At 44.0% G+C, this 22500-nt stretch overlaps 2 protein-coding genes and 1 pseudogene across 7 annotated transcripts in view; 1 reads left to right on the forward strand and 2 right to left on the reverse strand.

Annotated features, from left to right (window-relative positions):
• Positions 1 to 22500, reverse strand: part of LOC133133121 (CD276 antigen-like) — a 71777-nt gene that overhangs the window by 39547 nt on the left and 9730 nt on the right. The window contains exons 1-4 of one of the 3 annotated variants that reach the window (XM_061249141.1): positions 6855 to 7222; positions 6467 to 6542; positions 4701 to 5045; positions 4219 to 4512 (exon numbers count right to left, since the gene is read on the reverse strand). In XM_061249141.1, coding sequence (XP_061105125.1) covers positions 4219 to 4512; positions 4701 to 5045; positions 6467 to 6515 — 688 coding nt within the window. In that variant the 5' untranslated portion in view covers positions 6516 to 6542; positions 6855 to 7222. Of the gene's footprint in view, positions 1 to 4218; positions 4513 to 4700; positions 5046 to 6466; positions 6543 to 6854; positions 7223 to 22500 lie in introns of those variants that run through there. The other 2 variants (XM_061249178.1, XM_061249151.1) reach the window with 2 other exon arrangements.
• LOC133131260 (uncharacterized) lies at positions 8326 to 9639 on the reverse strand (annotated as a pseudogene).
• LOC133133169 (CD276 antigen-like) lies at positions 13811 to 20908 on the forward strand. Of its 4 annotated transcripts, none has more exons than XM_061249242.1 (5): positions 13811 to 13932; positions 14243 to 14318; positions 15439 to 15783; positions 19593 to 19892; positions 20316 to 20908. In XM_061249242.1, exons 2-5 carry the CDS (start codon positions 14270 to 14272, stop codon positions 20513 to 20515), a joined length of 894 nt encoding a protein of 297 aa, XP_061105226.1. In that variant the 5' UTR covers positions 13811 to 13932; positions 14243 to 14269; the 3' UTR covers positions 20516 to 20908. The 4 variants fall into 4 exon arrangements, with proteins under 4 accessions (XP_061105226.1, XP_061105217.1, XP_061105244.1 ...); XM_061249233.1 differs by lacking the exon at positions 15439 to 15783 and adding an exon at positions 19050 to 19397; XM_061249260.1 differs by lacking the exons at positions 19593 to 19892; positions 20316 to 20908 and adding exons at positions 15973 to 16154; positions 16717 to 16782.

Here is a 22500-nt window from a genome sequence, read left to right on the forward strand (position 1 = left end):
ATTATTTATGAGAATACATTTAATAACATGAAGTATTGTTTAACAATTCGTCTACATATTTGAGGGATTATTTTACAACATCTCCGTTTATATTTATCATCCTAAATCATATTTTTTGGGCACTCCAGGGAGCATCAATCAAACAGCTGTTTGTTTATTCGTTGTAAGAGAGGCTTTTATCCGTTTTTGCAAATTAACTCTTCGTATATGATACGTGAGAGGTAGTATTTCATTACATTACATTACATTACATTACATTACATTGCCTCGCATTTAGCAGACGCTCTTATCCAGAGCGACGTACAACAAAGTGCAAATTAAACACAAGAACAAGTGCAAATAGGACCTGAGAGGACAGTATAGTTCCGAGTCCTAGTGTAAACATGCAGAAATTCAGAACCCTTTAAGAATACAATCAACAACAATCAATTTCGATTTATTTTACACAGTGGTATCTGTTGTATATCATTTTCGACTTCTCTCGTCGCCAAATGTTGTGTTGCACTTAGGAAGGGAGAGAACCCGTATAGCGAGATTCAACAACACGACACTTTAATAAGTATAACAGGGACGAAGCACGTCCTTACAGCAGCCATACCCAGCCACAACTCCCGGCAAATCTTTATACCTTTTTAAATCCTGTTTCACTTACCGTTTTCCTGGCATAACGTCACGAGCATTAAAGGCACAGTTTCTCATTTCCCCAGTTAATGTGCGTACGCATGGGTCAGAGTTTCCGTGGAGGACCGCACATTTTCCGGTCAAGTTCGTTTTTTATAAATGCCAAAGTTTGCTTAGAAAGTGGCGTACGCATTCTTTTGTGCCTACGCAACGTTTATAAATGAGGCCCCTGGTGTTTGAAAGTCACAGAACCTACACAAATCCAAAAATCACATCTATGCCTGTCCTCAGTCTGTTAAAGATCACATAGATGCAATTATTTTACTGGTAATTGCTGTCCATGCCTTGGACATGGAGGCATTCAGATGCTCAAACATGTAAAAGGAAAAAAACATATTGAAATAGGTCAAACTCATTAACCTCAAACTGTTTTTGTAGCTGATGTGTTGGGAGATCAGCAAATCTTTTCCACTGCATTTATGTATATTGGATGTTTGCAGACCACTATATAACCCAGTTGTTATTTATACAGGCCAAGCTGGTGTTTTCATCTTTTATCCCCTGAAACAGATGTTCATCAAACTGATCAAAAATTCATGAATTTGCTTAGGGAAAATACTAGCTTTGGTTGTCTTTACATTTATATTTTTGCCATTTGGCAAACGCTTTTAATCCAAAGCGATTTACAAGTGCATAGGTTATTCCACAAGTTAAAAGCATCAAATCCATAAATACTCTTTCTTTCTTTCATTCACTGACTTCTTTCTGTAGGACCACCTGGAAGTGTCTTCCACCTTAGGGTCCCTCTGAAGATTTCCAATGCTTTTTTTCCCCCCATAGGGATTTCGATTTCCGCTGAAAATATGGCTGTTAACATGGGCTTCAGGGCTTTTCACATTTTGTTCTATGATGTTCTACATCTGTTAATATTCCAACTATGAGCAATAAAAGTGGTTATGTGTGTTGAGGGGTGGCCGACAGAATCTTGTTACATTTGGTTCATGTTTTGCATTTCAGCACAAAACAATAAACATGAATAGTCGTGAAAACCTAGTTTCATTTACATTTTTTCAAAATAAACTTATACTACCCATGACTTATACCACCCATGTCTTCATTATACTGGATTATTTCTAGGAATCACTACTTCTTCACAAATGAATGACACTTTAATTGTTAAATGAGATCTAGAGGTAATCTATATTGTTTGGGATCAAAGTGAAGAGAATATTTGTTGAGTACTTTGATATAATTTTCAATATTGCGTTAAAATCCCAATGATAATGTGAGCCGGTGAACAGAACCAACAGGTCCAAAAAGCGAATGGAACACAAGGGTTAACATAACTCACAAGGTTTAAGGACAGTAAATTGACACTCACAGCTAATTTAGGAGAAGAGGCAACAAAAAAGACACAATTATTGTAAAACAAATCATTTGTTTATTGGGTAGGATGTGAACAACCATGTATAATGTGAGTTCACTGCCTTCCATGTCTAACCCATGGCGATTTTTTTAAATTCTCCAGCAGTTATTGATTTGTTTGTCCATTTGTTTTGCCTTTGTCGCGTCTAGGAAACGACAGAGTCCAAATCTTCAATTTGTCGAAAAACATCTTCGCGAGGGAAAAGACGACACCAGGCAGCAAGATCTTCAGGAAAATCAGACTTTATTAGCACACGTGCATAAAGCCGGATCAGCTCTCCAGAACTGAACCCCGACTGGCATTTGTACACCCATTTTATACACAGTTACTCCACCTACAACTCCTCCTCAAACCTCATTCTGGCAAATCACCCACACTTTTCTTATCGTAACTCCTCCCAACGTTCCTCCCACAACATCATTGTGGCAAATTGCCAACGGTCCTTATGCTCTGCCAACTCTGTACAAAGTTCAGGGCATTCTGCCAACTACGTGTCCTCACTTCACCCCGCACCTGCTCTTGGCAAACTACCAGACCTCATAAAGTTCTGGATACCCTCCCTCTAACACGTCATCCATACACGCCACTCTGTATCTTTCGCTTTTATAAGACGAACTAAGCAGCAGTAATCATTGAAAATATACAGACAAACTAAACATTTCATTAATATTCACTTCTAATATACTTTTCTAATATACAGACATACTAAACATTTGATTAATTATTCTCTTCTAAGGGAATAAATGTACGTAGCATTCTTTGCTCTCATTTCAACAGTTTTCACTGTGGTTTCTTGCATTTTCATAAGCTCAGCTATAATTAATGTTCTAGGTCAAATAGATACACTCCTGGCATAAAACATCGAGAGTCCCGGAGAAATCAGCTGTACAGTCATATCTTGCTCTGCCCGTGTCCTTGACAGTTTGGTCTACTCAGTTCAAGACGGCCCCCCCCCCCCCCTGCCAGCTGGCTGGGCTCACTGTGTAATCCTAGCACAATTTAGCAGTTAATCAGTTTGAAACTATACAGGGTACATATCATACTTTAATACAGATATATTGATAAACTTTTAGCACACATCATCGAGAGTTTTGGAGGAACCAGCCTGCTCACTAAGGTGGAGTCTGATTTTGACTTGTGATTGGTTATCATGCTTTTAGGAGGGAGATCTTTCGTTCTGTGAATTTTTCCCTACACCTTCAGAAGCTTTCTTCCTTTGCGTCCTGTCCTGTTTTTGTAGGAAGATCAGTTCTCAGTACTTTCGTTTGTGGTGTTCAGTTTTTTAGCGAAACACCATGAAGCAAGCCAAGCAAACCACCAGTGCCACTAAGACAGACACAAGAGTCCATTTGTGCCTGGACTCGACATGCATCCCACAGCACTCTGTGGGAGACAAAAGGACATTGTGAGATACAGTTACTTCATTAATTCATCATGGTTCCAGTTCACTTGTGATCTTTACCCATGTTTCAATGCTGAGTGCAGTTTCTCAAAACTCTCAACACAGTTCTCTTTACAAGCACGCAGCTGGGCACAACAGTACCAAATACACCAAGACTGCCAAAACACAATTCATTCTACCATAACACTGTCGCCGAACATGAGGAAAAACACAGACATACTGTATATACATACATGTACTCATTGATAAATACTGTCAGTATATCAATGCTAAGGGCATCATCTGTATTACACCTTATATTCTCTCTTGCCATACACATGAGGGACAAACCTATTTGAATGCCTGATCCATGCCAGGGAATCTTCCACACAGTCCTGGCATACAGCATTCATTGCATATAGCAGGGACATCTGATCATGTGGACAGTGGTCATACATGTACCTTCCACCTCCATGAGAAATTATTTCGCTTACGGGTTAAAAAATGGTGTGAGGCGAGTGGAAAAGTGGTGACATCATCCTTGGACAGGCTTCAAACCACTCACAGGCGTGGTGAAACGCCACATTGTTCCACATGATTACGAATGTTTGCGCATTTCGGTGAAGTGGTATGGTATGGTAAAGTGTCTTATGTAGGCACGTGCTTTGTAAATAGGGTATTGTCCAGACCTGTTGCAAAAATTGCTGTTATAAAGCTTTTGTTGTTCTTTGCAAAATTGTGCCTTGTGTGGGTAACCCTGTGCTCAGTATGTGCAGTATCTGCCCCCTACCTGGGAGTGGGTGGAGGCTGACGGAGCGGGAGAAGCTCTGGTTGAGGAGCTCCAGCCTCATCTCAAATGTGACAGTGTGTGGGTCACTCTGCTTCAGCACCATCTCGCTCACCACCTCATAATGTTTTCCCCCTCCTTTCAGGACCATAGTGGTGTTGCTCCGGTTGGTGATGTCACTTCCTGTCTCGGTTCTCCACAGCACAGCGGGCTCAGGGAAGCCCAGGGTGGAGAGGAAGGTGAGGATGATGCTGTCGCAGGTGGTCTGGATGGTAAGCTCAGGTTCCTCATATGCAGCTGAGCAGAGAACAAACACCCAGAAATAAGTCAGAGGCATTAGGCGTAGGAGAACACGAGCCCAGACCAAGGGTCTGCAACCCTGGTATTCATTGTTACTCTACACTTCATTCATCACTTTGTCACGACCACCCCCCTGGCCGGTCGTAACAGTGCCCCAGGAGGTGTTCAGGAAATGCAGTACTCACCTGCTACTGTTAGAAAAATCTGCTTCTTGCTCCTGCCCTGCTCATTGGCCACATTGCACGTGTACTTGCCATGGTCACTCGCTCGCACCCCCGTTAGCCTGAGTGAGGCATCGCCCACAGCCAGCTGGTCTGGGGACAGCTGACTGCGCCCCCTGTATGCTGGACTCTGCTCCTCCAGATGGTCTGTTGCTTTGTAGTAACTGTGCACCAGCTCATTACCATGCTCCCAGAACACTATTAGATTGAAGAGTAGGTCAGTTTCACTGCGTGGAAAAGAACAGCTGAGGGTGATGTCACTTCCTGGGGCTGCCACCACTGGCACGGAGATCTCAGCAGCAGGAATAGCTGGAAGACAAAAAGCAGGCCATTTCACTCCACTCTCCCTCCAAGTGTGCCTGCTCTCCCAGGTCACATGCCCTGTCTGCTGTCACCCACCCCACCTCCAATCAGAATGAGTGTTTACCCACTGTAGTCAGAACAGAGCCCCTGCCCCACTGTAGTCAGAACAGCAGAGCCCCTGCCCCACTGTAGTCAGAACAGCAGAGCCCCTGCCCCACTGTAGTCAGAACAGCAGAGCCCCTGCCCACCCGTTTACACAGGCTAAAGACTTACAACTGCTAAGACTGTACCACGGCTCTTCCTCTCCCTTTAGAAACCTTCAGAGTTTTCCTCTGTATGTTCTTGGATAACTTAATAGGCATAGCTGTGTTATATTTAGTTTATCTGTTCAATTGTACCTATTATGTATAAACAAATTGTTGTTAGGTTAATATTATCCTTAGCGATTGCCTTCTTGCCATTTTTTGAATTCTTGAGATTAACACAAATGTTCTTCTCCATAACAGTATGTTGCTCTGGATAAGAACCTTTGCCAAACGACTGGAATAAAATCTAATGTAGCTCTGAGATCTGGAAAGACTCTCAGTTTTCTGGGGACTGGCAGTAGTATTTATGCCAAACATAATGAATCCATCCAGCCTCTATTCATATGAAAACCACACTCAGGATACAAATGTTGGCAGTTAGTTTTCCCATGACCCACAAGGCTGAGACATGCATAGCATTTTTATTTGAAAGGATATTTAAAAAAAACTATACTCGCATACTAAACAAACCAGCTCTGACGCCAGTTATGTTGCCGCACACAAACACACATGCAAGCGCACACGCTCATACATACAAATAGAGAAGGTACATGCCAATTTTGTAGGCATATTGATGTTTCAATGTATTCAAATATGATGGATGCTGCATGCACAGGAACCTGAATGCCTAAATCAAACATTTAGACACTTGCTCTTCAGAATTAGGTTTGATACATTGCTCAATGTGTCAACCTTGTATGAGCAATATTAATTTTGTTATCTTACTGATAAAGAACTTTTATTTCTGCCAAATTTCAGGAAGATATACCATTACATTACATTATTGGCATTTGGCAGACGCTCTTATCCAGAGCGACGTACAGTTGATTAGACTAAGCAGGAGACAATCCTCCCCTGGAGCAATACAGGGTTAAAGGCCTTGCTCAAGGGCCCAACGGCTGTGCAGATCTTATTGTGGCTACACCGGGATTAGAACCACCGACCTTGCGTGTCCCAGTAATTTACCTTAACCACTACGCCACAGGCCGCCCCAATATACGGTACATATTCTTATAATATGGTGGAAATGGAGGCATGGGCCTCTGTTTACATCAGCAGTGAGGAGTGTGAATAATTTTGGTCAGTAGAAAAGCAGAAAGTTTAACAGAATTTACTACTTACGAATTAACAGGTGCAGGGCAAATATAAGACTTCTCATTATACGCATCATATTCTTCCAAACGCACCTGGCAGCCACCTGCAAAAAGTTACATGAACTTCCAGTTGTTTTAAATATCAGCCTAAATGTAGTACAGCAGTTTAAGTCTAATATGAAAGAAAGGGAAGACTACTTCACTGAAATCACTTCACTGAAAATCACCCAAATGCCCATCCATTTAACGGCAGGTAGTCATTGCTGCTAAAGGTAGAGCAGATGGTACTTGCTCACATGGGTGATATGGACGTTTGACAATTTTTTTAAAATTTAATTTTAATTTCCTCGAACACCACACAACTACATCACATCATGAAGAACGGAACGCCACTCAAATCAGAACGCTACACTCACCACTTATTACTGCAGCTTTACTGTATTTCTGGAACTCCAAACAGCAGTAACTTTTGAGCTGAAAGCAGAGGAAGTAGCTCTGAAAGGCATAGCCACGTCCCCGGGAGTAAGAATAACATCGCGGGAACAGGATATTTTACCTATCTTTTGACAACAATATCCGATATATTTTACATCACATGTTCGACAACCTGAAAGTATTTTGAGCATTTCCATACCAAGTTGACATTTTTATGAGTAGTTTTTGAGAACGAGAGCTTTGTTTTGACACCTGCGGCAGTTTCCATCTGCACTTGCATCAATTCTGGCGTTACCTTAAATCGCTTCAATACACCAGATCGATCGATAGACAGCAGTGGATTAATAGATAGATGAAATAGATACAGAGAGTGTGAAACAAATAAATAGCCAACAGAATAGCCTAAGAATCATGTTGTAGAGCGACTGTCGAAAAACGTAAAACTATTGTAGTGACTAATTAGCCCTTTGCCAAAAAGCCACGGTGGTGAATGAAACGCTAAAATGTGTCCTTGACGCGCATACCTTTAGTTGTTGTTGTCACTTGCTTCCTCCGTCTTGCTGTCGCCGAATGTAGTTTCTTGAAGTGTTAGTATTTGTGCATTGTTAATTCTATATTTTTTTGTGCCATTTAATTCGGTTAATTCTGTTCTATCACCCAGTGATTGCGGTAAGAACCATTTCATATCTGCCTTCCAAACGCACTGAGCCTACACACCTGTGCCTATTTGTTACCTGATTGTAGGTGATGTAACCCATCACCAATATCTAACTACCCTCTAGTGGCATGGTATAATAATAACACCCAAGTAAAACCCAAATCAAAAAGCACCCATATTGGCTCCAACAACTATAGTCGCCGAGAGGCTAAGCAGGGGAAACTTTACCTGCCGGACGCGCTGTCAATAAATCTTCGCTCCAAAGATGTTGCGTTTTACTTATTTATTGCTGATAAAAAACACACAGTGAAACAACTTCCTAAAGTTGTTAAAACAATTAATTTGTTACTGTTGAGCGATCAAAAGCGTTCAAAAGCGTTCAAAGCGGTCAGCAAAAGTGAGACTTCCCCCCTCACCCTCTCAGTTCATTTATAAGAAACACCCGGTGAAGAGCCGCTGACTTTACTGTAGTGCTGCTGACGTACCACCAACACCACGTGACTCACATCCTTGTAAGTGACCATATACACGGCATGCAAAGAAACTTAATACGAAAATACTACAATAACAAAAGCTGGCACTTACATTCCGGCCCCATAATTATTACAGTTGCCCTAGTAATAATTACAAATACATAACCCACCTAAGCAAACTATACAATGTATCGAGCCCTTTACATTTATCCCTTTTTTCGTGTTTTTTTTTGTTTTGTTTTTTTTGCAAGGTGCCCATAGTCCATTGTATGTATAGAGTTCATAGCAGATCTTGATCCAATCTTCTTGAGCCATGTCTTGTCAAGTCATGTCTAGGACAGAGGTTACCAGCACATGTCCTGAGTGAGTCACCACTCACGTCAAGTCTAAGTCAAACAGGAGTCTTGCAGGAGAAATGGGGGACCGCACATCCACATTTCATTCTTTAGAAAAGATTCCACTCTCACACCTCTGGAGGCAAGATCTGCCGGATTTTGAATTATAGGCACATACCTCCATTGAGAAGGATTAGACATCTTAAGAATCTCTGTGACTCTGTTGGCTACAAAAACGCGAAACCTTGAAGTTTCATTCTTGATATATTTCAGAGCAGAGGTACTGTCTGACCAGAAAATAGAGTCTTGTAGCTTCATCCTCAACTTCCTTCTCCACAGCTTATCCGTACGAGCCGCCACCACAGCTGCTGTCAGTTCCATACGTGGGATTGTCACAGGCTTTAAAGATGCCACCCTGGACTTTCCCATTATGAAAGCACTGTGTGCCAGACCTTGGTGATTGTGCAACAGCAGGTAGGTGACGGTCCCATATCCCTGTTCACTTGCATCCGCAAAATGATGTAACTGAGCGGCAGCTATTTCTCCAAATTTGGGAGGTTTCAAACATCTGCTGGTGCTGAAGACGTTCAATGTTTGCAGCTCTTTCACCCAGCCTGTCCATTCCTGGGCAGCAGATGCTGATATAGTGTCATCCCATCCCAGCCCTTTGTGGCACAGGTCTTGAAGGATCCTTTTAGCTGTGAAAATCACAGGAGACAAGATTCCCCAGAGGGTCATAGAACGAGCTGACAGTTGAAAGGATTCCTCTACGTGTCAATGGCCTATCTGGAAGGGTTACACAGAATCCAAAAATGTCAGACTGTGCGCACCATCGCACTCCCAATGCTCTCTCCACTGGGAGGATATCCTGGTCCAGATCTAGATCCTTCACCTCCTTTGCCCTTTCCTCCTCTGGTATTGCTGCCAGCACACAGCGGCTGTTACTGATCCACTTGGTTAAATTGAAGCCTCCCTTGGCACATATCCTCCTTAGGTCCTCATACAGGCATATAGCTTCCTGTTCTGAGGCCACAGAAGCGAGGAGATCATCAACATAAAAACTGTGCATGATGGTTTCAAACACCTGCTGGCTGAAGAGCTCTTTGTTATCTTCGGCGCACCTCCGGAGAGCAAAATTAGCATAGCTTGGGGAAGATGTAGCCCCAAACAGATGGACAACCATCCTGTATTCCACCATACACTGGCTAAAGTCTCCATTGGGCCACCATAGAAATCGTAACAGGTCTGCATCTTCCTCTGCTACTCGAACCTGGTGAAACATGGCCTCAATGTCGGACATGAGAACAATAGGTTCTTTCCTGAACATAGTTAAGACGCCAATCAACATACTTGTGAGGTCTGGTCCTTGCAGGAGATGTGCATTGAGTGAGGCCTCCTTGAATGATGCTCCACAATCAAAAACAACACGCATCTTCCCTTTTTGAGGATGATATACCCCATGATGAGGCATATACCAAACCTTGCCATCACTGGCTCCCTAACAAACCTCCTCTTCAAGTTAAGAATGCGTTGCTCGGCAACTATGCGGTTGTTAGGCATGCTGAAATTTCTTTCTTTAAGAGGCAAAGCAATGCTGGAATGGCCATCAACCAGTTTCACAGATCTGTCAGCCATTTCCAGGAACATGCAATCCTCCCTTGACATCCCCAACAGTTCATCTTGGTTGTTCTCAGGGAAGTCTGTCTTAAACTGTTTATTCCAGAGCTCCTCTAGTGTGATGGCAGAAGTTCTATTGATGGTAACTGCTGACTGACACCCGGGACTATCAGTGTGTATGAGCCATATTTCATAATGTTAATTTGAATAAGTTTCATCACGTTTAATATCGTTTGACTTTGATCGTAATAAACACCGTAAACTTTACTTTCGACTGGACATGAATTCAATGGAGCGAGTGAGACAGCAACAAGCCAACCTAAGCCTCTCGGCGACCTTTGTTTGATCAAAAAGTCACTACACAGTGCATCCGCTAAGTGGTCCATTTACTGTCCAGCCCAGCATCGTTTTAACAGCATATGGCCCGCCATCCACGCTCCTAATAACTTCCAGGGGCTCCAAAGCACTGGGGACATTTGTGCCCATCAGAATCTCCACATCTGCATCTATTTCTGGCAAGCAGACATGTTTCAAATGAGGCCATTTTCCCAAGTCTTGCTGTCGTGGGATGTTGCTTCTGTCGACAGGCATCTCATGTTGTACGAAGAGCTTTGGCATTTCACAATACACATCACTGTCCAATCCAGCGATTTCCAAATAAGATGCAATACCACTGTCAACAACTTTCTCCTGGCCCATGGTGCGCAAAAGAATCCTCGTTTTCCTCCCAGGGAGACCAAGCTGGTCCATCAGACTCACGGTGCAGAAAGACGCAGTACTTCCTGGGTCCAAAAAAGCATCCGTTTCAACTGCCCTTCGACCCTGACTTGATTTGACTCTGACTGGTACAATGGCAAGTTTACAGTCCTGGGGCCTCATTTATAAAACTGTTCACGTCAAAAGGTTGCGTAAGCATGAAACCTAGGACGTGCGTATGCAAAAAAATATTCTGATTTATAAAACAGTGCATACGCACGTCCCACGCCAGTTTCCCTTTATAAATCACAATCAACTCGAAGTGTGGCGCAACTTTGCCAGCTTCATGTCCCGCCCACAGTTGCCTATAAATAGGCAGTGAAACGCCCCAAATGAATATGCATTTCACGAAGACGACAATGGCAAACGCTGAAAAGAAGGCCAAGAAAAGGGATTTCAGCCATTTGATTGCCTCTGAAAAGCTACAGGTGTGGGAATTATCCTGATTGATTGTAAATGACGAACAGTTCTGCACAACGAATGTGATGACGATGATAATAATAATAATAATAGTAATACACGTTATTTGTCTAGCACCATTGAAAACACAGTTACAAAATTAAGAGATAAAACGAACAAAAATACATAACAATAAACACATTATGAAACATAATATATTAATATGATAACAATATATGAAACTATGCACTCGTATCTGCCCGACTGACGCATTGTAAACGGCATCAGTGCAGCGCAATTTGTCCGACAGTTCACCATATTATTTATGAGAATACATTTCATAACATGAAGTATTTTAACAATTCGTCTACATATTTGAGGGATTATTTTACAACAACATCTCTGTTTATATTTATCATCCTAAATCATATTTTTTGGGCACTCCAGGGAGCATCAATCAAACAGCTGTTTGTTTATTCGTTGTAAGAGAGGCTTTTATCCGTTTTTGCAAATTAACTCTTCGTATATGATACGTGAGAGGTAATATTTCATTACATTACATTACATTACATTACATTGCCTCGCATTTAGCAGACGCTCTTATCCAGAGCGACGTACAACAAAGTGCAAATTAAACACAAGAACAAGTGCAAAGAGGACCTGAGAGGACAGTATAGTTCCGAGTCCTAGTGTAAACATGCAGAAAATCAGAACCCTTTAAGAGTACAATCAACAACAATCAATTTCGATTTATTTTACACAGTGGTATCTGTCGTATATCATTTTCGACTTCTCTCGTCGCCAAATGTTGTGTTGCACTTAGGAAGGGAGAGAACCCGTATAGCGAGATTCAACAACACAACACTTTAATAAGTATATCAGGGACGAAGCACGTCCTTACAGCAGCCATACCCAGCCACAAGTCCCGGCAAATCTTTATACCTTTTTACATCCTGTTTCACTTCCCGTTTTCCTGGTCTTACGTCACGAGCATTAAAGGCACAGTTTCTCATTTCTCCAGTTAATGTGCGTACGCATGGGTCAGAGTTTCCGTGGAGAACCGCACATTTTCCCGTCAAGTTCGTTTTTTATAAATGCCAAAGTTTGCTTAGAAAGTGGCGTACGCATTCTTTTGTGCCTACGCGACGTTTATAAATGAGGCCCCTGGTCAGCAAAGTGAGCATATTTGCTGATGTATTCAAATCACACAGATTATATACATCCTTCATGGCATTACAACATCCACGTAAGAACAGACTGTATGCTTGTAAAGCCTTCACATCCTCTGATTTAATTGATGGCCATGAAAATATTTTATTCATGCAAGCAGATGCTATTATGTGATCATTTCCAAAATGCTCATGAAGCAAAGCCTTTGCTGTGGCATATCCATCTCCATCAGTCATGTATTGACAGCTTCTGACTAACTGTTGTGGCTGCCCCCTGGTGTATCGCTTCAGGTAGTGAAGGCAGTCCCTCTCATTGTTGGTCTTTAGTTCTATTGTTTGTCCAAATGACTGCATGAAGACATCCACTTTCCTTTTACGCTCCTTTTGAATTGATTCAATTTTATTCTTCATGGCCTTTTCCGTGAGAATTATGTTTCTTTTCTCTTCAGGTTTGCCAACAGTTGAACCAGCATTTGTAACACTCATTTTGCATGCACAGAAAAAAGATCACGAAGAGAATCCGATGCAAAACCAGCAATACAAACAGCCACAGAAGTCGCTCATAACTTCATGAAATCCAGCGCTGCACTAGCCGGACGTCACAGTCCAAACACTGCATCAACCTCTCATCGCGACAATCAACAGACCGAGACAATTTCCATTCGGCAGCAACCAGTTCAAACTGTTTCCAACAAACCAACATAACAGCAGAAGTCAAACAGGTTACACACCGCTAATCACCATGCGATGTTGCCCGGCTGATGCGATGCGATGCGCCCTGGCTGGGATCAATCATTCAATTTCCATCCATTTGCTCCGCGTCCAAAGCGTGGCTTGATGAGTCCCTCGCGGCTCCAATTCAATGTAGAGCGACTATCGAAAAAAGTAAAACTATAGTCGCCGAGAGGCTAAGCAGGGGAGAACTTTACCTGCCGAACGCGCTGTCAATAAATCTTCGCTCCAAAGATGTTGCGTTTTACATATTTATTGCTGATAAAAACACACAGTGAAACAACTTCCCAAAGTTCATTTATTTAGTTTATCATTTAGTTTATTTCTCCAAGCTAATACAGACCGTTTCATTTATTTATTATAAGCCTATTTTATCTCTGTCATTGCACTGTAACACATGATTCTTAGGCTATTCTGTTTGCTATTTATTTGTTTAACACTGTCTGTATCTATTTCATCTATCTATTTATCCACTGCTGTCTATCGATCGATCTGGTGTATTGAAGCGATTTAAGGTAACGTCAGTGTACCGCCAGAATTGATGCAAGTGCAGATGGAAACTGCCGCAGGTGTCAAAACAAAGCTCTCGTTCTCAAAAACTACTCATAAAAATGTCAACTTGGTATGGAAATGCTCAAAATACTTTCAGGTTGTCGGACATGTGATGAAAAATATATTGGATATTGTTGTCAAATGATATAGCAAATATAGGTAAAATATCCTCTTGGTACTTGCTCACATGGTTATTCTAACCCGGGGGCGTGACTATGGCTGTGGTATGTTTCGGGCTTCGGGTTAAAGATTGTTGCATATTTCAGAGCTACTTCCTTTGCTGCACGTACTACACAGCAGTCGCTTTCAGCTGAAAAGTTACTGCTGTTCGGAGCGCCAGAAATACAGTAATGCTGCAGTAATAAGTGGTGAGTGTAGCGTTCCGATTTGAGTGGCGTTCTGTTCTTCATGATGCGATGTAGTTGTGTGGTGTTCGAGGAAATTAAAATTAAATAAAAAATGTTCTCAAACGTCCATATCACCCATGTGAGGAAGTACCATCTGCTCTACCTTTAGCAGCAATGACTACCTGCCGTTAAATGGATGGGCATTTGGGTGATTTTCAGTGAAGTGATTTCAGTGAAGTAGTCTTTCCTTTCTTTCATATTAGACTTAAACTGCTGTACTACATTTAGGTTGATATTTAAAACAACTGGAAGTTCATGTAACTTTTTGCAGGTGGCTGCCAGATGCGTTTGGAAGAATATGATGCGTATAATGAGAAGTCTTATATTTGCCCTGCACCTGTTAATTCGTAAGTTGTAAATTCTGTTAAATTTTCTGCTTTTCCACTGTCCAAAATTATTCACACTCCTCACTGCTGATGTAAACAGAGGCCCATGCCTCCATTTCCACCATATTATTGTCGAGGACCCGGCCCTAGGCCCCCTGATGAGAGATTGACATGGATGGGTTAGGAAGGAATGCATTGTTAACCCCTCGCACACGCCATTGAGGTGGTAGTAAGAACGCCCGTAAGAGGAAAAATATGTGGTTCAGAGATAATGAGCAGCCCTACTTGTCAGAAGAGGAGTCTGAAGTCGGGGGACTTAGATTTAGAGTACTAAGGAGCAAGGTTAAAGTTCTGACTGAGGCCATGCATAGAATGAGTTCCAGCATAACCTTGGAGGAGATTCAACATTATAAGAATATGTACGGTATATTGGGGCGGCCATCAATATTGCTATAAATTGCTACAAAATTGCCATGTACCTTCTCTATTTGTATGTATGAGTGTGTGCGCTTGCATGTGTGTTTGTGAGCTGCAACATAACTGGCGTCAGCTGGTTTAAGTTTGCGAGTATAGTTTAAAAAAAAAAATCCCTTCAGATACAAATGTCTGACTACTGTGGGGCAGGGCCTCTGCTGTTCTGACTACAGTGGGGCAGGGGCTCTGTTCTGACTACAGTGGGGCAGGGGCTCTGTTCTGACTACAGTGGGGCAGGGGCTCTGTTCTGACTACAGTGGGGCAGGGGCTCTGCTGTTCAGACTACAGTGGGGCAGGGGCTCTGTTCTGACTACAGTGGGGCAGGGGCTCTGTTCTGACTACAGTGGGGCAGGGGCTCTGTTCTGACTACAGTGGGGCAGGGGCTCTGTTCAGACTACAGTGGGGCAGGGGCTCTGTTCTGACTACAATGGGGCAGGGGCTCTGCTGTTCTGACTACAGTGGGGCAGGGGCTCTGTTCTGACTACAGTGGGGCAGGGGCTCTGTTCTGACTACAGTGGGGCAGGGGCTCTGCTGTTCTGACTACAGTGGGTAAACACTCATTCTGATTGGAGGTGGGGTGGGTGACAGCAGACAGGACATGTGACCTGGGAGAGCAGGCACACTTGGAGGGAGAGTGGAGTGAAATGGCCTGCTTTTTGTCTTCCAGCTATTCCTGCTGCTGAGATCTCCGTGCCAGTGGTGGCAGCCCCGGGAAGTAACATCACCCTCAGCTGTTCTTTTCCATGCAGTGAAACTGACCTACTCTTCAATCTAATAGTGGTCTGGGAGCATGGTGATGAGGTGATGCACCATTACTACAAAGCAATAGATAATCTGGAGGAGCAGAGTCCAGCATACAGGGGGCGCACTCAGCTGTCCCCAGACCAGCTGGCTGTGGGCGATGCCTCACTCAGGCTAACGGGGGTGCGAGCGAGTGACCATGGCAAGTACACGTGCAGTGTGAGGAATGAGCAGGGCTGGAGCAAGAAGCAGATTTTTCTAACAGTAGCAGGTGAGTACTGCAGTTATTTTCCTGAAAACCACCTGTGGCACTGTTACGACCGGCCAGGGGGGTGGTCGTGACAAAGTGATGAATAAAGTGTAGAGTAACAATGAATACCAGGGTTGCAGACCCTTGGTCTGGGCTCGTGTTCTCCTACGCCTAATGCCTCTGACTTATTTCCGGGTTTTTTGTTCTCAGCTGCATATGAGGAACCTGAGCTTACCAACCAGACCACCTGCGACAGCATCATCCTCACCTTCCTCTCCACCCTGGGCTTCCCTGAGCCCACTGTGCTGTGGAGAACCGAGACAGGAAGTGACATCACCAACCGGAGCAACACCACTATGGTCCTGAAAGGAGGGGGAGAACATTATGAGGTGGTGAGCGAGATGGTGCTGAAGCAGAGTGACCCACTCACTGTCACATTTGAGATGAGGCTGGAGCTCCTCAACCAGAGCTTCTCCCGCTCCTTCAGCCTCCACCCCCTCCCAGGTAGGGGGCAGATACTGCACATACTGAGCACAGGGCTACCCACACAAGGCACAGTTTTGCAAACAACAACAAGAAAAAGCTTTAAAATGGCACTTGAACTTCACGCAGCAGTTCTGTAGAATACCCCTGCTTACGAAGCACATGCTAACACTTGAGCTGCTTTCACATGATCAGCGTCAAAATGCTCGACACGGCCCCAAGTTTTGGAACCACTAAAAGATCACTTGTATCTATGTCTGACTGACTTCTTCTTTTTATTGCATTGTGTTCAGACGTGTAAATTGGTACTGCTCAATGGATTTGTTCCAGTGAACGACTTCAAATATGCTTTTTTTCATGTTCAGAATGAAAAACGGATGACATTGAAAGAATAAAGATCACAATGGAACTGGAAACAGGATGATAACAGAGGTGAAGTTTTATCTCACAATGTTCCTTTGTCCTCCACAGATTGCCAAGGAACGCCAGTGGGACCCTGGAACAGACTGTCTCTGCTTGTACTGCTATTAGTGATACTGGCTTGCTTAGTCATTACTGTCTGCTGGTACAAAAAATGCCTGTCGCATGGACCTGGGAAAGTTGATGTTCCCATTGGAACAGAACCAGTTGCAGAGGAAGAAGAGGAAGAAGGCCCAGTCTCAGTCTCAGGCCCAGTCTCAGTCTCAGTCTCAGTCTCAGTCTCAGGCCCAGTCTCAGTCTCAGGCCCCGGCTCCCTCCAGGTTCAGATCGAAGGACCTCCATGTTCACCTGAAGTCTCACGGTCACCTGAGACCCTGTACTCGTGAAGCCCATCTGCTCATTATCTGAGGCCTCTCGGTCGCTTGAAGGCCTGTTCCCCCCGAAAGGCCCTGCGGTCACCTGAAGCCCCTGAAGCCCTGTGCTCTCCTGAAGCCCCGTGTCCATCTGAAGCCCTGTGCTCTCCTGAAGCCCTGCGTCCGTCTGAAGCCCCGTGTCCATCTGAAGCCCCGTGTCCATCTGAAGCCCTGCGCTCTCCTGAAGCCCCGTGTCCATCTGAAGCCCTGCGCTCTCCTGAAGCCCATCTTTTTGCGTGCCTTATCCAGCCCTGGATGTGTTCCACTGTTATGTCATACACCCAGCAGCCATTGCATCTAGAAGTGACATCTGTTCATGTGGGTGGTGGTCCTAAACCTTCACATATACCTTCATAAACTTCATATTGGTACCTGAGTTTCTTGACACCCTCAGAGTTCCTGTCAAAGGGGACAGTGTACAACTGTTTCATCCTGATCTGATGTTTCTGTAACACTCTTGAAATGGTTGTAGTGCTTACACTGTCAAAGTTTGGAAATATGTTCTTGTCTGCGATTATGTTGTTGCGTATTTCTCTTAGCCTGATGCTGTTGTTGACAATGACCATCTCAACTATTGTATCCTCCTGTTGAGGGGTAAACATTATTCCCCTTCCCCCTGTGTGACTGTGTGAGGTAACCGCTGGGTCCTGTAGTGAGTCAAAGACAAATGTGCACTGATACATCTGCTTTTTCTGGAGACTTCTCAAATCACAGTACTGCTGTAATATACACATCAGTTGAACTCCTTCAGTCAGAATGCTGTAAATACTGTATAGTACTTGTTGGTTTGCCTGAAAATCCTCACTATTGAAGCCACTGTGGATCTAGGCAAGTTTGGTTGAACCCTCAACCTGATTCCCTCAGGGACAGACCATGATTTACCACATGATCAATGACTGTGGCTCTGATTTCACCAGACACAACTGTTCTTGCTCTTCCACGATGTCTTCTTCCTCTACCTCTGGCTGCATCCATTTTCCCCACCAAGGCTAAAGAATGCAAATGCCAATCCAAAGGTGGCCCCTTTTGTATATGCGGTAATGGGGTACAAACAACAAACAACTGGGTAGGTTGTTCACTGAAATGACAGCCAGGTGTTTCAACAGTACATATACAGCAGTAATAGTGGAAAAATCTCTTCAGTGACAACTACATCTATATTTACCCTATATACATGCACATTTCAATGCAAGTATGATCACTTTTGTATAGATGGTAACAAGGCTGCAAACAAAAAAAATGAATAAACTGAATAAACTTTCTGCTCAAATCAGAATGATCTGTCTTACGTATTTCATATAGTTTCATTTTTCTGCCAAAATGCAGCATATTTGCTTCCACAATGATCAGAATTGTATTGGGTTTTGAACTGAAAGTTAACTGTTTTGAACAGAGTATCTAAATGTCTGCAAAATTTGCTGTATTTGTACAAACATTTGCTGGTAGTGAACACTGACTGAGAGAGGTATTCATGAATTTTGGAAGAAGTGGTGATTGAATGCCTTTAGTATGAAAGCAATGCAAAAATATCCACAGTTTAGTTCACATAGTCTAATGATATGGTGAATGTGTTAAGTGTTTTGAAAAAGTGGACATGGTATTGAGACAAGAGTGAAAACGATTGTAAAAAACTAAGTTATCCAGGAACATACAGAGGAAAACTCTGAAGGTTTCTAAAGGGAGAGGAAGAGCTGTGGTGCAGTCTTAGCAGTTGTAAGTCTTTAGCCTGTGTGAACGGGTGGGCAGGGCCTCTGTTCTGACTACAGTGGGGCGGGGGCTCTGTTCTGACTACAGTGGGGCAGGGGCTCTGTTCTGACTACAGTGGGGCAGGGCCTCTGTTCTGACTACAGTGGGTAAACACTCATTCTGATTGGAGGTGGGGTGGGTGACAGCAGACAGGGCATGTGACCTGGGAGAGCAGGCACACTTGGAGGGAGAGTGGAGTGAAATGGCCTGCTTTTTGTCTTCCAGCTATTCCTGCTGCTGAGATCTCCATGCCAGTGGTGGCAGCCCCAGGAAGTGACATCACCCTCAGCTGTTCTTTTCCACTCAGTGAAACTGACCTACTCTTCAATCTAATAGTGGTCTGGGAGCATGGTGATGAGGTGGTGCACAGTTACTACAAAGCAACAGACCATCTGGAGGAGCAGAGTCCAGCATACAGGGGGCGCACTCAGCTGTCCCCAGACCAGCTGGCTGTGGGCGATGCCTCACTCAGGCTAACGGGGGTGCGAGCGAGTGACCATGGCAAGTACACGTGCGATGTGACCAATGAGCAGGGCAGGAAGATTTGGAAGCAGATTTTTCTAGCAGTAGCAGGTGAGTACTGCAGTCATTTTCCTGAATACCTCCTGTGGCACTGTTACGACCGGCCAGGGGGGTGGTCGTGACAAAGTGATGAATAAAGTGTAGAGTAACAATGAATACCAGGGTTGCAGACCCTTGGTCTGGGCTCGTGTTCTCCTACGCCTAATGCCTCTGACTTATTTTTCCGGGTGTTTGTTCTCTGCTCAGCTGCATATGATGAACCTGAGCTTGCCATCCAGACCACCTGCGACAGCATCATCCTCACCTTCCTCTCCACCCTGGGCTTCCCTGAGCCCACTGTGCTGTGGAGAACCGAGACAGGAAGTGACATCACCAACAGGAGCAACACCACTATGGTCCTGAAAGGAGGGGGAAAACATTATGAGGTGGTGAGCGAGATGGTGCTGAAGCAGAGTGACCCACTCAATTGGACTGTCACATTTGAGATGAGGCTGGAGCTCCTCAACCAGAGCTTCTCCCGCTCCGTCAGCCTCCACCCACTCCCAGGTAGGGGGCAGATACTGCGCATACTGAGCACAGGGTTACCCACACAAGGCACAATTTTGCAAACAACAACAAAAAAAAGCTTTAAAATGGCACTTGAACTTCACGCAGCAGTTCTGTAGAATACCCCTGCTTACGAAGCACAAGCTAACACTTAAGCTGCTTTCACATGATCAGTGTCAAAATGCTCGACACGGCGCCAAGTTTTGGAACCACTAATAGATCACTTGTATCTATGTCTGACTGACTTCTTTTTATTGCATCTTTTTAATGGATTTGTTCCAGTGAACGACTTCAAATATGCTTTTTTTCATGTTCAGAATGAAAAACGGAAGACACTGAAAGAATAAAGATCACAATGGAACTGGAAACAGGATGATAACAGAGGTGAAGTTTTATCTCACAATGTTCCTTTGTCCTCCACAGATTGCTGTGGAACGCCAGTGGAACCAAGGAACAGACTGTCTCTGCTTGTACCGCTATTAGTGGTACTGGCTTGCTTAGTCATTACCGTCTTCTGGTACAAAAAATGCCTGTCGCATGGACCTGGGAAAGTTGATGTTCCCATTGGAACAGAACCGGTTGCAGAGGAAGAAGAGGAAGAAGAGGAAGAAGGCCCAGTCTAAGTCTCAGGCCCAGTCTCAGTCTCTGGCCCAGTCTCAGGTCCAGTCTCAGACCCAATCTCAGTCTCTGGCCCAGTCTCAGGTCCAGTCTCAGGCCCAGTCTCAGACCCAGTCTCAGACCCAGACTCAGGATCCGGCTCCGACTCCCTCCAGGTTCAGATCGAAGGACCTCCTTGTTCACCTGACGTCTCACGGTCACCTGAGACCCTGTACTCGTGAAGCCCATCTGCTCATTATCTGAGGCCTCTCAGTCGCTTGAAGGCCTGTTCCCCCCGAAAGGCCCTGCGGTCACCTGAGGCCCCTGAAGCCCTGCGCTCTCCTGAAGCCCTGCGTCCATCTGAAGCCCTGCGCTCTCCTGAAGCCCCGTGTCCGTCTGAAGCCCTGCGCTCTCCTGAAGCCCCGTGTCCCGCACCTTATCATGGTCAATATATCACAGGGCCAGTCCCTACTAGGCCTTTGTAATCACTTCACATGCACTTTATTTCTTACTTTTCTGTGACTGATTTTGATCTTTATGTGTGTGTATATGTGTGTATGTATAAGCTTCTGAATGCCTAAAATTTCACTCGGGATGAATAAAGTATCCATCTATCTATCTCTATCCAATAAATTGCTGTTGTACCAGATGAGACTGGTCCTGACTGAACTATTATTTATTACGGTAGCTGGTTTAATGGTATGGGTAACAGTTTATGTTTGCTGAATGAAACTATTATTTTTTTGTATATTCATGTGCATCACATTGTTTTATTCGGAGCATCTTTGAGAGAGACCAGTAAAGGTGTGTGTGCAGATGCTAGCGACAATGTTCCTTTGTCCTCTGCAGATTGCTGTGGGACGCGTGTGGAACCCAGGAACAGACCGTTTCTGTTGTACCACTTTTAGCAATATCAAGGGCCAGTGTGGGTGCAGGGTTCTGTTTTAGCCCAGCACTATGACACCTGATTCTACTCATCAAGTTATTGATTGAAGACCACATGTAGTTAATTAGTTAACTGAGGTGTCGTAGCAATGGACTAACACAAAAACCTGCACCCACATCGGTTCTTTCCAGCTAAAAATGGACACCCCTGATTTATTTGAGCAAATCTGCTACCTGGGGACCTGAACCAACAACCTTCAGAGTGATAAGGGCTTAACAATTACATCACTTTGCCACCACCCACCGTTATAATATATCACAGCCATTACACCACCCACTGTTATAATATATCACAGCCATTACACCACCCACTGTTATAATATATCACAGCCATTACACCACCCACTGTTATAATATATCACAGCCATTACACCACCCACTGTTATAATATATCACAGCCATTACACCACCCACTGTTATAATATATCACAGCCATTACACCACCCACTGTTATAATATATCGCAGTATCTTCTTGTCACTTGTTTTCCTGTTTGACCACTGGGTACTGAGCACTGTAGCGTAGTGGTTAAGGTACATGACTGGGACACGCAAGGTCGGTGGTTCGATCTCTGGTGTAGCCACAATAAGGTCTGCACTGCCGTTGGGCCCTTGAGCAAGGCCCTTAACCCTGCATTGCTCCAGGGGAGGATTGTCTCCTGCTTAGTCTAATCAACTGGAGCGCTGATGTCAAAGCCCCTGCACAACTGGCAAAAAGATGCGTAATTATATTAATTGTCACCGGACATTATGCCAGATGAAGCAAAAGATCAGAGGCAAACTCTGTTTCCTGTCGACACAGGGAACACAAGGGGGCCGTTTTTAGCGGTAGTATATTAATTTTCTCTACGAAATGTCGTTCAGACAATTAAAAACATTTTGTGATGCAGGTGGGCTTTGCTTCATCCAGTGTCTTCTGTTTAGAAATTCTTTGGCTTTTCTGGAAAAATTCACTGGTTTCCCACAAGAACGTCCCATTGAAATAACCAAAGACCAGCGCATCATTTTATTCATTCGTTTTTAATTCATGGCTACCAATCAAAACTGTCTGAGACAGAAAAGTTTTGT

Source organism: Conger conger, chromosome 1 (assembly GCF_963514075.1).
Source record: "Conger conger chromosome 1, fConCon1.1, whole genome shotgun sequence".
Lineage (NCBI taxonomy): Eukaryota > Metazoa > Chordata > Actinopteri > Anguilliformes > Congridae > Conger > Conger conger.